The following is a 14,975-nucleotide window of genomic DNA, read 5'->3' on the forward strand; positions in this document are numbered from 1 at the left end:
TCGGATCTCTCAAGTTTCCCTACTTTAAGATCAAACTAGCAGTCAAAGCCAGAAAGAAAGGCAATGCCAAAGAATGCTCAAACTACCGCACAATTGCACTCATCTCACACGCTAGCAAAGTAATGCTCAAAATTCTCCAAGCCAGGCTTCAACATTACATGAACTGTGAACTTCAAATGTTCAAGCTAGACTTAGAAAAGGCAGAGGAACCAGAGATCAAACTGCCAACACCCGTTGGATCACTGAAAAAGCAAGAGAGTTCCAGAAAAACATATACTTCTGCTTTATTAGCTATGCCAAAGCCATTGACTGTGTAGATCACAACAAACTGTGGGAAATTCTTCAAGAGATGGGAATACCAGACCACCTGACCTGCCTCCTGAGAAATCTGTATGCAGGTCAAGAAGTAACAGTTAGAACTGGACATGGAACAACAGACCAGTTCCAAATTGGGAAAGAAGTACATCAAGGCTGTATATTGTCACCCTGCTTATTTAACTTATACTCAGAGTACATCATGAGAAATGCTGGGCTGGAAGAAGCACAAACTGGAATCAAGATTGCTGGGAGAAATATCAATAACCTCAGATATGCAGATGACACCACCCTTATGGCAGAAAGTGAAGAAGAACGAAAGAGCCTCTTGATGAAAGTGAAAAGGGAGAGTGAAAAAGTTGGCTTAAAACTCAACGTTCAGAAAACTCAGATCATGGCATCCAGTCCCATGACTTCATGGCAAGTAGATGGGGAAACAATGGAAACAGTGAGAGACTTTGTTTTTTGAGGTTCCAAAATCATTGCAGGTGGTGATTGCAGCCATGAAATTAAAAGATGCTTACTCCTTGGAAGGAAAGTTATGACCAACCTAGACAGCATATTTAAAAGCAGACACATTACTTTGCCAAGAAAGGTCTGTCTAGTCAAAGCTATGGTTTTTCCAGTAGTCACGTATGGATGTGAGAGTTGGACTACAAAGAAAGTTGAGCGCCAAAGAATTGATGCTTTTGAACTGTGGTGTTGGAGAGACTCTTGAGAGTCCCTTGGGCTGCAAGGAGATCAAACCAGTCAATCCTAAAGGAAAGCAGTCCTGAATATTCATTGGAAGGACTGATGCTGAAGCTGAAACTCCAATACTTTTGCCACTTGATGGGAAGAACTGACTCATTTGAAAAGACCCTGATGCTGGGAAAGATTGAGGGTGGGAGGAAAAGGGGACGGCAGAGGATGAGATAGATGCATGGCATCACCGACTGGATGGACATGAATTTGAATTATTTCCAAGTTCTGGGAGTTGGTGATGGACAGGGAAGCCTGGCAGCTGTAGTCCATGGGGTAGCAAAGACTTGGACACAACTGAGCGACTGAACTGAACTGATGGATTCAACCTTGCAGGGGCAAAATGAAGAGACAGTTATAGCCCTAAACATAAATAGCATTTGTTTCCCAAGAAGAAAACTATTATTTGTTAAATATTTGTGCATCTAGTACCTTGCCCAGCACTTTATATTTGTTATATGAACCTTTGGGGGGAGCCCACCACAGAGGGACAGAACCAGTTCCTGTAGTAAGCTAGGGAAACCTGCATTTGTAACAAACATCTTAAATAATTCCTAAACACACACACGTTTGAAAACCAATGATCTAAGACCAGAGTTTTCAAAGTGTGAATGACAATTCATTAGTGGGTAGTGGTCCACATTTAAATATACATATTATATATATATATATATACACACACACACACACATATATATATATATACACACACACACATATAAAATTGGAAGTTTCAGAGAATTTTCCAGAATTCCACAACACACGTCTGTTAACACCAGGCAGAAAGGGGGCATGGGGAGAGCGAGTGAAACCGCAGCAACTGTAAAAGCAGTGATAAGGGGAAAGTTCATAGCAATACAGGCATACCTCAAGAAACAAGAAAAAAGTCAAATAAATAACCTAACTCTACACCTAAAGCAACTAGAAAAGGAAGAAATGAAGAACCCCAGGGTTAGTAGAAGGAAAGAAATCTTAAAAATTAGGGCAGAAATAAATGCAAAAGAAACAAAAGAAACCATAGCAAAAATCAACAAAGTCAAAAGCTGGTTCTTTGAAAGGATAAATAAAATTGACAAACCATTAGCCAGACTTATCAAGAAAAAAAGGGAGAAAAATTATATCAATAAAATTAGAAATGAAAATGGAGAGATCACAACAGACAACACAGAAATACAAAGGATCATAAGAGACTACTATAAGCAATTTTATGCCAATAAAATGGACAACGTGGAAGAAATGGACAAATTCTTAGAAAAGTACAACTTTCCAAAACTGAATCAGCAAGAAATAGAAAATATTAACAGACCCATCACAAGCATGGAAATTGAAACTGTAATCAGAAATCTTCCAGCAAACAAAAGCCCAGGTCCAGTCAGCTTCACAGCTGAATTCTACCAAAAATTTAGAGACGAGCTAATACCTATTCTACTCAAACTCTACCAGAAAATTGCAGACGAAGGTAAACTTCCAAACTCATTCTATGAGGCCATCATCACCCTAATACCAAAACCTGACAAAGATGCCACAAAAAAAGAAAACTACAGGCCAATATCACTGATGAACATAGATGCAAAAATCCTTAGCAAAATTCTAGCAATCAGAATTCAACAACATATTAAAAAGGTAATACACCATGACCAAGTGGGCTTTATCCCAGGGATACAAGGATTCTTCAATATCTGCAAATCAATCAATGTAATACACCGCATTAACAAATCGAAAAATAAAAGCCATATGAGTATCTCAATAGATGCAGACAAAGCCTTTGACAAAATTCAACATCCATTTATGATAAAATCTCTCCAGAAAGCAGGAATAGAAGGAACATACCTCAACATAATAAAAGTTATATATGACAAACCCACAGCAAATATTATCCTCAATGGTGAAAAATTGAAAGCATTTCCCCTAAAGTCAGGAACAAGACAAAGGTGCCTACTCTCACCACTACTATCCAACATAGTTTTGGCCACAGCAATCAGAGAAGAAAAAGAAATAAAAGGAATCCAGATTGGAAAACAAGAAGTAAAACTCACTGTTTGCAGATGACATGATCCTCTACATAGAAAACCCTAAAGACTCCACCAGAAAATTACTAGAGCTTATCAATGAATATAGTAAAGTGGCAGGATATAAAATCAACACACAGAAATCCCTTGAATTCCTATACACTAATAATGAGAAAATAGAAAAAGAAATTAAGGAAACAATTCCATTCACCATTGCAATGAAAAGAATAAAATATTTAGGAATATATCTACCTAAAGAAACTAAAGACCTATATATAGAAAACTATAAAACACTGGTGAAAGAAATCAAAGAGGACACTAATAGATGGAGAGATATACCCTGTTCATGGATCAGAAGAATCAATATAGTGAAAATGAGTATACTACCCAAAGCAATTTATAGATTCAATGCAATCCCTATCAAGCTACCAACAGTATTTTTCACACAGCTAGAACAAATGATTTCACAATTTGTATGGAAATACAAAAAACCTCGAATAGCCAAAGCAATCTTGAGAAAGAAGAATGGAACTAGAGGAATCAACCTGCCTGACTTCAGGCTCTACTACAAACCCACAGTCATCAAGACAGTATGGTACTGGCACAAAGACAGAAATATGGATCAACGGAACAAAATAGAAAGCCCAGAGATAAACCCACACATCTATGGACACCTTATCTTTGACAATGGAGGCAAGAATATACAATGGATTAAAGACAATCTCTTTAACAAGTGGCGCTGGGAAAACTGGTCAACCACTTGTAAAAGAATGAAACTAGAACACTTTCTAACACCATACACAAAAATAAACTCAAAATGGATTAAAGATCTAAACGTAAGACCAGAAACTATAAAACTCCTAGAGGAGAATATAGGCAAAACACTCTCCGACATACATCACAGCAGGATCCTCTATGACCCACCTCCCAGAATACTGGAAATAAAAGCAAAAATCAACAAATGGGACCTAATTAAACTTCAAAGCTTCTCCACAACAAAGGAAACTATAAGCAAGGTGAAAAGACAGCCTTCAGAATGGGAGAAAATAATAGCAAATGAAGCAACTGACAAACAACTAATCTCAAAAATATACAAGCAACTCCTGCAGCTCAATTCCTGAAAAATAAACAACCCAATCAAAAAATGGGCCAAAGAACTAAATAGACATTTCTCCAGAGAAGACATACAGATGGCTAACAAACACATGAAAAGATGCTCAACATCACTCATTATCAGAGAAATGCAAATCAAAACCACAATGAGGCACCATTTCATGCCAGTCAGAATCGCTGTGATCCAAAAGTCTACAAGCAATAAATGCTGGAGAGGGTGTGGAGAAAAGGGAACCCTCTTACACTGTTGGTGGGAATGCAAACTAGTACAGCCACTATGGAGAACAGTGTGGAGACTCCTTAAAAAACTGGAAATAGAACTGCCTTATGACCCAGAAATCCCACTTCTGGGCATACATACCAAGGAAACCAGAACTGAAAGAGACTCGTGTACCTCAATGTTCATCGCAGCACTGTTTATAATAGCCAGGACATGAAGCAACCTAGATGCCCATCAGCAGATGAATGGATAAGGAAGCTGTAGTACATATACACAATGGAGTATTACTCAGCCATTAAAAAGAATACATTTGAATCAGTTCTAATGAGGTGGATGAAACTGGAGCCTATTATACAGAGTGAAGTAAGCCAGAAATAAAAACACCAATACACTATACTAACGCATATATATGGAATTTAGAAAGATGGTAACAATAACCCTGTATGCGAGACAGCAAAAGAGACACAGATGTATAGAACAGTCTTTTGGACTGTGGGAGAGGGTGAGGGTGGTATTATTTGGGAGAATGGCATTGAAACATGTATAATATCTTATAAGAAACGAATCTCCAGTCAAGGTTCGATGCAGGATACAGGATGCTCTGGGCTGGTGCACTGGGATGACCCAGAGGGATGGTACACGGAGGGAGGTGGAAGAGGGGTTCAGGATTGGGAACACCTGTACACTCGTGGCTGATTCATGTTGATGTATGGCAAAACCAATACAATATTGTAAAGTAATAAATTTAAATTAAAAAAATAATAATAAAAAAAAAAAAGAAACCACAGCAAAATCTCCTCAGCCCCCAGGCCACCGAGCCTATACCCTTCAGTCCCCCTGCTCCAGGTCGGCGGGAGAACAAGAAAGATAAAAGCAATCAAGAAAGAAGAGACAGCATAGCTTACATAACTTAAGCTCCACAAGTACCTGAGAGACATAATATTTAATACACTTCAACTCTGATCACCTACAGTAATAAAGGGAATTACGGCATAGGTAACTTGGCCAAAAAGCCAAAAGTTAGGCAAAACTTAAATGTTCTACGTTCGCTTTTTGTTTTCTGTGCTAATAACAAGTAGAATAGACAAATTACTCAAGCTTTACTATTTACCAGAGAGCAGAAAGAAGAAAAACAATTTAGTTAATTTATAACTGAATTCCAAGCCCTGGAAAACCAACAGTAACCATCCATTAAAGCCGCCCTATTTCTCCTCACTTACAACACACAAATACTGTATGAAGCGACCCACTAGCGAACATAGCCGGTCAGTTCTGAACACTCCAAATATTTATTAAGCCAAACAAACCACAGGATTCTGGAGAAACGAGGGTCACAACGGAACTTCTAGACGAAGGGCAAACACTCGGATAGTCAAGCAATGACAAACCCACGGAATGCCTGCGTTTCTCCATTCCAAGGCGGGAAACGCAGGGCACAGAGTCCGGCGACGTTCCTGGGAGTGGGACCAACACGTAGCTCCTGCCCTCTAGTAGCCTCACAGCAGCAGAAGAGGCGCTCCCCATTGGGGCTCCGGATCCCGAAGGCTTGCACACCACGAGAGCGGAGGTGGGGGGAACGCGATCCCACCCTACACACACATACACACTGCTGCTGCTGCTAAGTCGCTGCAGTCGTGTCCGACTCTGTGCGACCCCATAGACGGCCGCGGGCCAGGCTCTGCCATCCCTGGGATTCTCCAGGCAAGAACACTGGAGTGGGTTCCATTTCCTTCTCCAATGCATGAAAGTGAAAAGTGAAAGGGAAGTCGCTCAGTCGTGTCCGACCCTTAGCGACCCCATGGACTGCAGCCTACCAGGCTCCTCCGTCCATGGGATTTTCCAGGCAAGAGTACTGGAGTGGGGTGCCATCACATACACACAAACGGTTTAAATCAGGATGTTATCACAACACGCGTCTCTAACACCGGGCAGAAAGGGGGCGTGGAGAGCGCGAGCGAAGCCGCAGCAAAATCTCAACCCCCGGGCCACCGAGCCCACCGTTCCATCCCCCTGCTCCAGATCGGCGGGAGAACAAACAGTCCGACCTAGAATTCACGCTCAGGAAAAAAGTAAAGAGGGAACTGGCTGATGCCCGTAACAAACGAAACCCCGCAAACTTACCCTGGTGGCACTTCGAAGTAAATCGTGAAGCGGCCGAGACAGCGAGAGAGGCGGGGTCGGGGCCTTCTGGGGCCGGAAAAAACCGGTCTCCGCAGTGGGCGCGTTCCCTCTGGAGCGACGCTCACTGAGACCGACGCTTAAAGGGGTAGACCTAGTTAATTAGAAAGGGCGGCTACAGACCCCAACAGGCACGGGCTCCGATTGGTTGATTCCCATGAGGGGGTCAAAGAAGACTCCTCCATGATTGGCCAGCAAAGTCAAGCGGGAACCCGGAGGTGGGGGTTGGGGGAGTTGGGAAACAAAGTTGTTACCCAGGCAACAGAGCGACGCAGAGCTCTCCGCAGTTTATTTTCGGAGCCAAGAGAGTCACCCCAAAAGTGACACAGGTGAGGAAACCTGACCCTTAGGAGGGGAAAAGAAGGGGTCCTCAGATACTTTAGCTATCCGAGAAACTAGGGAGGCCTCTAAATACTAATGGCTCTGAGAGATACCCCGCAAACGCCACAAGTTGCAGATAGAACAGTCTTGTTCTAAATGCCCCCAGCCTTGCTAGAAGCAGGATTCAGCTTTAACAAAACTCAGTGTATTAGAATGTGAGTGATATGAGCCAGTTTTACTAGACAAGGGATGGATGCTTCTTGAATGTCAGAAGGCCAAAATGAGCCTGTGACGCCTTACCCATGTCTTTAGACACTCACACGCACTTAATGGTTGTATCGCTAATTTGAGAGTGAAAACTTTTTCCTTGTATGTAGATCTGGGTGCTCCAAGTTGGAGCAGCCAGTGTACTTTTTGTTTTATACGTATAGGCATGATTTATCTTGGACCAGCATGCTTGGTTGTGATATATTTTTAGGGGATATTTTGCTGTTCAGACTGTCCCTTGCTACGTGGACAATGCCCTTTGTGAGGGAATGTGAACGCTGTGGCCTGAGAGCTCTGACGAATGTTGGTCAGATCAGTTGAGTGAGAAGCAGTCAGACGGCACTTGGAGGTCTGGAGCGTGGTGTGTAAAAGACTACTTGTACCTACCAAACCTGCTACTCACCAAGGGCTGATTGAGATAGCATTATATTGTTGTTGAACTGGTCGCATCAAAAGGTAAAAACAGACTGTGACAAAAAATAAAATCTGAGTGAGGGTAAAGAATAGAATTTGAGCCTAGAGTTAGGGGTCATTTCTCCTAAGAGCTTTGATTCAGAATAGAGTCTATTTCCTGAAGAAATGAATAAAACAGACCTGTTGACTTGGGGAGAAAATTTAAAAGTACTAAAGGACAATGAGCCATCTCAACTTTTCAGATAAAGATGAAGTATGGGAATGGGACAGAAAGAACAAAAATTATTGGCAAGTGTATTAAGTTTGGCTAAAATAAAAAATAATGGATATAGGAAATGCTAAATCAAGCAGCTCATTTCTTGACCTTTATGTTTATGAAATATCCCAGGTACTTTCAAAAATCATCCTCCATTAAATATTTTAAAATTGTAATTAAAACTCTGTTAAGTCCCCTTAGTTACTTACGACTTAGTACACTTGATGGCAGTGAAAGTTAGAGACCTAAAATAAGAAAATTATTCTTGGTATTTTAAAAACAAAGTCAAAATGAAGTAGTTTTAATAGTCAGGGAGGGACTTCCCTGGTCGTTCAGTGGTTAAGATTCCATGCTCTCACTGAAGGGGTCACCAGTTCCATCACTGGTTGGGAAGTTCCTAAAGCATGCACAAGCATGGTGCAGCCAAAAAAGAAGGAAAACAAAAATAGGGAAGCATTGAAGTGTATAGTTGTCAAAAATGAAAGGAAAAAAAAAAAAACAACCCAGTTAACCAGTACATTATAGTTTAACTCAGACATAGGCAGCGATGATGTTTACTTTTGTGTTTTTGGAAGAATTTTAATACAGGAATTGTTAAATAAGGCACTGTGTAAATAAAGTTGCAGAAGATATGCTAATTTTGAGAGTAAATGAATTTTTAATGCTTTCAAATCATTCAGCTGTAAACAGCACTCTACATGGGGATATGTGTTTACCTATTAAACAAGTTCCCAAATGATAATATTTGATAAGTGTTTATTACTCTAATTTTATTTGCTATATAAACTTGAATCAATAAGATATCATTTCTTTTTGAATAGTGTGTAGTTCAGAGTTTTCACCAATTTAACCTAGACTTTCCTCCAATTAGTTCAAGTCAGAGAGCCATTCCTATTGACACTGTAAAAATAAAAAGAAATAAAAGGTAAAAATAAAAAGGAAGCATGACCCCAGCCCTCTTAACTACAGTCTGACTTAATCTCAAGTTATTGATATTATTGTTTCAGTACTATGAGTCTGGAGTAATCCTATTTTATCTTGTTTAGTCCCTAAATCGGAGAAGGCAATGGCACCCCACTCCAGTACTCTTGCCTGGAAAATCCCATGGACGGAGGCGCCTGGTAGACTGCAGTCCATGGGGTCGCTAGGAGTCGGACATGACTGTGTAACTTTCAAGTAGACAACCTGAGTGACTTCACTTTCACTTTTCACTTTCATGCATTGGAGAAGGAAATGGCAACCCACTCCAGTGTTCTTGCCTGGAGAATCCCAGGGATGGGGGAGCCTGATGGGCTGCCGTCTCTGGGGTCGCACAGAGTCAGACACGACTGAAGCAACTTAGCAGCAGCAGCAGCAGTCCCTAAATGGCTCCAATATTTTGGTTAAAGAGCTTATCCTGAAGCATTTGCCCCTTTAGCTCACTGTGGCTAGTACCAAGAGAGATCCCCCCCATTACCTGTGAAGGCCCTAAGGTTTCAAGTTGATATGGGAAAAATGAAAGGTATTGTCTAGAAAACTCTGCCACTGGAACTGGCCAACAAAAGAGAGTGCTACTATTGCTGCTTCAGCTGCTTAAGTCGCTTCAGTCGTGTCCGACTCTGTGCGACCCCATAGACCGCAGCCCACCAGGCTCTGCGTCCCTGGGATTCTCCAGGCAAGAATACTGGAGTGAGTTGCCGTTTCCTTCTCCAATGCATGAAAGTGAAAAGTGAAAGTGAAGTCGCTCAGTTGTGTCCGACTCTTCACGACCGCATGGACTGCAGCCCACCAGGCTCCTCGGTCCATGGGATTTTCCAGGCAAGAGTACTGGAGTAGGGTGCCATTGCCTTCTCTGAAAAGCGAGTGAGAGAAAACAAAAGGGGGGGAGGTCTAGAAAATTTATTTTCTATATAACCAAACTTCAAAGAAAACATTTAGCAATATATTTTTAAAATGAAATTCGTGCTTAAACTGGCCTTAAATTTATTCCTGGACTGTTTAAGTGGCATGCCAGAAAAATCACTATGCTCTCAACTACTGTAAGCAAAAGGAAGAATACATTCCAAAGTACAAAGGCAGGAGATTATAGGGTATGTTTAATTAGAAGTTCAGTTTTTAGCAGAATGCAGATTACATGTAGGAGAATAATAGGAGGCAAAGGCAGAAAATTAGGCTGGGGTTATATCCTGAAGGTCCTTGATTGCCAGGCTCAAAATGAATTTTATATGAAATTTACAAATAAAAGATAGTCCTACAAATAAATAACAGTGCATAACTCATAAAAAGGCATCTTGCTCTGATTTTTCCAATGTGATCTATTTATATCAAATGAATTACAATAAGTTTTTAATAGTTTAATGAATTATTCTTGATTTGTTAGACTTCTAAAAAAGCTAGTAGAATCTTCATTTCCATTGAACTTAGAATATAGTTTTCTAACAATTCAAATTCTTGTTTTTCTCTTTAGAGACTTTGTTCTTTGATTAATATTGCTGATTCTTTTGTTTGTTGGAATACAATATCAAGAAGCTTGTCATGGTTTATTATTTTGTGCTTATAGGTGATTGTTATAGTTGCTATGGTAAAAATTATTTTTGCTGGCATACCAACTTTATTTTGATATTTCTACTTCAATCTATCTAAGTATGAATCTATGCCATTCTATGCCAGCATGATTTGAAATTTAAGAAGTCTGATTCCTAATATACTTCAGATATAAAGAGCATTATTATAAATTATTGTGATTTGTATTACATCCCAAGGAGTGGTATTCCCTCCAAAGCAGTCACTTTGGGAGACTATCCACTTATTATAATGCTGTTGTTATTGTTCAAATTACTTTTGAAACTACTCTTTTAGAATCGCCTTAAGGCTTGTAGCTCATTCTTTTGAATATCCTCAAATATCAGATCTTCATAGTTTGAAAGTAGATGTGATATCTAGATATAGCTAGAAATCACTTGGAGACAAATCTGATGTGTAATCAAACTGAGTGATACCATAGCAACACCTGTTTTTTTGGTGATACATATGAAGGCAATTCCAAAATATTTTGAGTATTGATAGCATAATTTCCATCAATGTATAACCTTCCAAGATGACTAGGAAATCAACTTTTGTATGAATTTAATCATGCTTTGTTCAGTATTCACCAACTGCTGACTACATGCCGGCTCTAGTTACTGAAGACACTCAGCTTCCAGGTGTAGCTTCCCATTGCCCACACTGCTCTGTCTCTCACCAAATGAGAACAAGGCCAGAGGTACTTCCCCACTGATGTGCATTTAGAATTAATCTGCTTTTCCTAAATACAGTATCCAATGTACCTAATGAACCGCAGCCTTCTTTCATAACCTCTCCTGGGACATTAGAAAGCCTCTGATGGAGTCTCTGGTTCCTCTTCTCTTTTCTAGCTGTGATGTTGAACCTTACCATATTCTGAACCTTTCTCTGGCTGCCAACTCCCACCTCAAGAACCCCACCCTGCCTCCTGTACCCCTACCTGTGGACCAGGGTCCTGCTTTACCTAAATAGACCTCGCTGTAACCATGGCTATTCAACCTTTCTGCTGAAACAGTGTTCATGTCCTGAAACTCTCGCTGCCATGTCACTGTCAAGCTGATGAGTATGCATGAATAGAAGTTCTGATTGCTATCTCAGATGCTGTATTTGGGACTTCTGAATGCCCTTCTTCTGCGTTAGCTCTACTGGTTCCAGTTTCTTCCTCTCTCACCAGCCCACCATTGATCTCTAGCAGTCTTCATCATTGTGTACCTGTGGTTCTGGCACTATGTACCAAATAATAATGATATTTTTAGAAAGCTTTTCATATTTTAGCAAACTCTTTCACCCACATTGCATAATATAGCCATCACAACAATACTGTGAGGTAGATAATGCTGGAATAATAAAGCACTTTCTGCTATATTTGTTTTTTAAAAGTCTCATTGTACAATCTCAACTCAAAATGCCACTTATATCATTGCATCTGATATCTGGATCCATTTTTCTCTTTCATTGTCTAAGGTAGAAAATGTTTCAGTAAACTTTTTGCTTTTAATGTTAAGTAAATATTTAATGAACACATAATCAGCTAGGACTTTAAAAATATAAACAGGAGCCTCTTCATTAATTTAATGTGTCAATTATTCATTTCCATAGCAGACTACCAGACCATACTGTGAGAGAAGATTGTTTTATTGCCTCTTATTTCACCTTTTCCAATTTAATGAGTTTTCAGGGTAATGAGTTTTATCATTAAGTTATTTGACATCATTATTAGAAATGATATTCATGCCCAGCAAAATTAAAATTTTAAAGAACCAATAATAGCTAACATGTGTTGAGTACTTGCTATGTGCCAGGCACTTTTCCTGGCTCTTTTATGTGTATTAAGCTACTTAATGCTTGTAACAACCCTATGAAGTAGCACTATTATCATTCCCATTTTATAGATAAGGAAAATGAGGTATAGAGAGATTAAATGATGTGTCCAGAGTCACAGAGTAGGAAGTAAATGATAGATACATACCTAGGCAGCATGACTCCAGAGCCCTTACCCTTAACCACTGTGATATACTTGCCTCTATGCTAGATGTACAGAGTTATTTAACATTTGTTTCATACCCTTGACATCTCCAATAAGTATTCAGATCAGTTTTTCTTTTACAAAGGAAAGTCATAATAATGGTAAAACACAAGAGTAAAACAATAGATTTGTAAACTGCCATTACATGCAGTTGATTTTGACAGGAGATTGTACCAGCACTCTTTTGAGAATCCTTTTATATTACTTTTCTGTGCACAATGGAAACATTTTAATGGATCATTTAATATAAGTGCTAAAGAAATTTTTCCTATCAATTAATTTTATGGAATAATGTTTGAAAAATATCAGCAGAAGTGTAGAAAAGATTCCTATTATATTTATGCCCAAATCACTAATAATAAGCCTAATTCTACAGTCTTTATTCAGGTTTTTCATTAGAGTCTGACACTTTCGAGATTTTTAAAAATCCTGAACTCCTACTCTAAATACAATGGTAGAGAGTATTTTGAAAGACTGATGTCTGGTTGGTAGGAGTACAGGTATTTGTGATTTTCTTATTTCTACTTTTAATGTATTATTTCCTAAAATTTCCACAATAGACATACATAGTATCACTATTATAATCAAGAGAAAACAAATATGTTTCCATAAACTTTCACTAAAGTTAATGAACCAACTCACTAGAGGCCTCAAACAGCCATATAATGCGAGGCATCATCAAGGGTTGATTAAAATTTTAAATAACAGAAAGTACAGGGCTGCCTGAGGCAAAAGTGTGAAATGAGTAACTTTCCTTGAGACATTCACCCCAGCAAACATCCTTTTCAGTTCACTAAATAGAATATACAACTTAGCGTAAAAGAGACAAGGTAAAAAGGTAGTCTACATAAGTTCATTTCTAAATAATGATGTACTTTCTACATGACACTGACATACCTTTTCTCTAGAGGTAGAGTTTAAGAATGTGCAGTTTTAGTTAACTCCCCAGTGATTCTTAAGCACTCTAAAACCTGAGAACCACTAGGTAGGTGCTCAAGAAATGCTTGTTAGATTAAGCATGAAGTTTTAATAAAGCAAGCTGAATACTTCTGTCTACTTGATGCCCTGTGAGTCTGTGAGTCTCTGTGAATCAGCACAATATATATATTTGAAGGAGTTTACAAGGATTTTCAAGGAGGAATAAGAGATCATGGAGTGACCCAGGGAAAGAAGGGAGATAGGACAATTTAGAAAAATCTTCATGTCTTAAATAAAATAGAAAACTAAAAACCTCTTTCTGATTATCTTCTTCCTCAGAATATGGAATCTGAAAATGCAGAAAATGAAAATATGGAAACAGAAAATATGGACTTTGAAACAATTTCTTCCGTTTCCGCATTACAGGCTCTCTCTAAGCTACTCTATCCTGAAGAGGATGACTTTGAGTCCGGACAGGTGGTTGTATACTTACAGATGAATTAGTTCTGATCACACTAAGTCATGAAACTGTATTTGAACAACTTGTTCCAACCTTGCTGTGAGAGCAGGGCTGTGTCATCTAATATATTCACAGGAGGTTGCAGGGCTCATTATGCATGAGAGTATAACCTCTAGTACCTTTCTAGCAAACATAATTATATTTTTTCTAAACTACCTGAACACTGAATAGGAAAATAGTTCTGTAACTATGGTAGCAATAGCCACATTTCAAAATGTTTGTCATTTATATTTATGGCCAGAGAATGCTTGACAACCAATGCAAAGAGTGGTAGCTAGGATTTTTAAGCCTAGACAATATTTCTATAAAACAAATAATTTTAATTAGGCAGTATTAATTAAACCCCCCAAACCCTTAATTTTTTTGATTTGTCTACACATGAAAGCAGAACAGAAAATATTTTGAGCCAAATAATGGGACAAACTAGCTTCGGCCTATTAAAATTGGTTTCCAGCTGTATGCTCAGATAGAGCTGCAGAATCTAGTTAGCCAAATAGCATTTGGGGTCAGGAAAGGGAACCTTGGGGAGTCTTGCAGCAGAAAGATGGGCTTCATTTTGGGTAGGAGAGTTGCATGAATTGACCTTTGACTATTTCACACTCACTGCCAGTATGCTCAGAATACTCAAAATACTTCCATGTAACCCCTTGGTCTCCATTCTCCATCTCCGTGGACATTAGCAAACTTTGACTATCAGACTGCCAATGTGAAGGCACACAAAATTTGTTTGAAGGCATAAATCTCCTAGTATAGCAGAATATATCAATTTGCTTTAAATTATTTTAATGTTCTTTGTTATCATGGCCAGTTTACCATGAATAAACCATCTCCCATGAACATACATATCAACTTTCTCCTCCCCAAATTCTTTTTTCCCATAGTGTGGAAAAACAAATAGTATAATCTAAATAGGCAGCCAGTTCAGTGGTTCAGGTTGACACTGGATTGAGCTTCTACCCTCCAGGAAGAAGTTAGGTGGAACCGGGCAAGTAAGACTTGCAGATGGAAATAAAATTTGTAGAAGAGGGGAACTGAGTTGGCTTGGAGCCAAGCCAGAATTAGTAACCAAGAAGTTTTAATCAGGGAAAATTCTTAGTAGAGGCCAAAGAAAGAAAAATCAGGTCATTAGTAACAGC

General features: G+C 39.1%; 2 protein-coding genes across 7 annotated transcripts in view; one reads left to right on the forward strand and one right to left on the reverse strand.

The window, feature by feature from the left end:
• The window catches only part of NUP62CL (nucleoporin 62 C-terminal like), a 102,769-nt gene extending 96,099 nt beyond the window's left edge, over positions 1 to 6,670 (reverse strand). For 2 of the 5 annotated variants that reach the window (XR_011463208.1, XM_070365865.1), the window contains exon 1: positions 6,520 to 6,668. The gene's annotated coding sequence lies outside the window, so the exon portion shown is untranslated. Of the gene's footprint in view, positions 1 to 6,519 lie in introns of all 5 variants that reach the window. The other 3 variants (XR_011463205.1, XR_011463206.1, XM_070365864.1) reach the window with 3 other exon arrangements.
• Positions 6,671 to 6,761: 91 nt separating this feature from the next.
• The window catches only part of DNAAF6 (dynein axonemal assembly factor 6), a 49,946-nt gene continuing 41,732 nt past the window's right edge, over positions 6,762 to 14,975 (forward strand). Inside the window, exons 1-2 of one of the 2 annotated variants that reach the window (XM_070365866.1) lie at positions 6,762 to 6,905; positions 13,659 to 13,799. In XM_070365866.1, coding sequence (XP_070221967.1) covers positions 13,662 to 13,799 — 138 coding nt within the window. In that variant the 5' untranslated portion in view covers positions 6,762 to 6,905; positions 13,659 to 13,661. The remainder of the gene's footprint in view (positions 6,906 to 13,658; positions 13,800 to 14,975) is intronic. The other variant, XM_070365867.1, reaches the window with a different exon arrangement.

This window comes from Bos mutus, chromosome X, assembly GCF_027580195.1.
Source record: "Bos mutus isolate GX-2022 chromosome X, NWIPB_WYAK_1.1, whole genome shotgun sequence".
In the NCBI taxonomy this organism is placed as follows: domain Eukaryota; kingdom Metazoa; phylum Chordata; class Mammalia; order Artiodactyla; family Bovidae; genus Bos; species Bos mutus.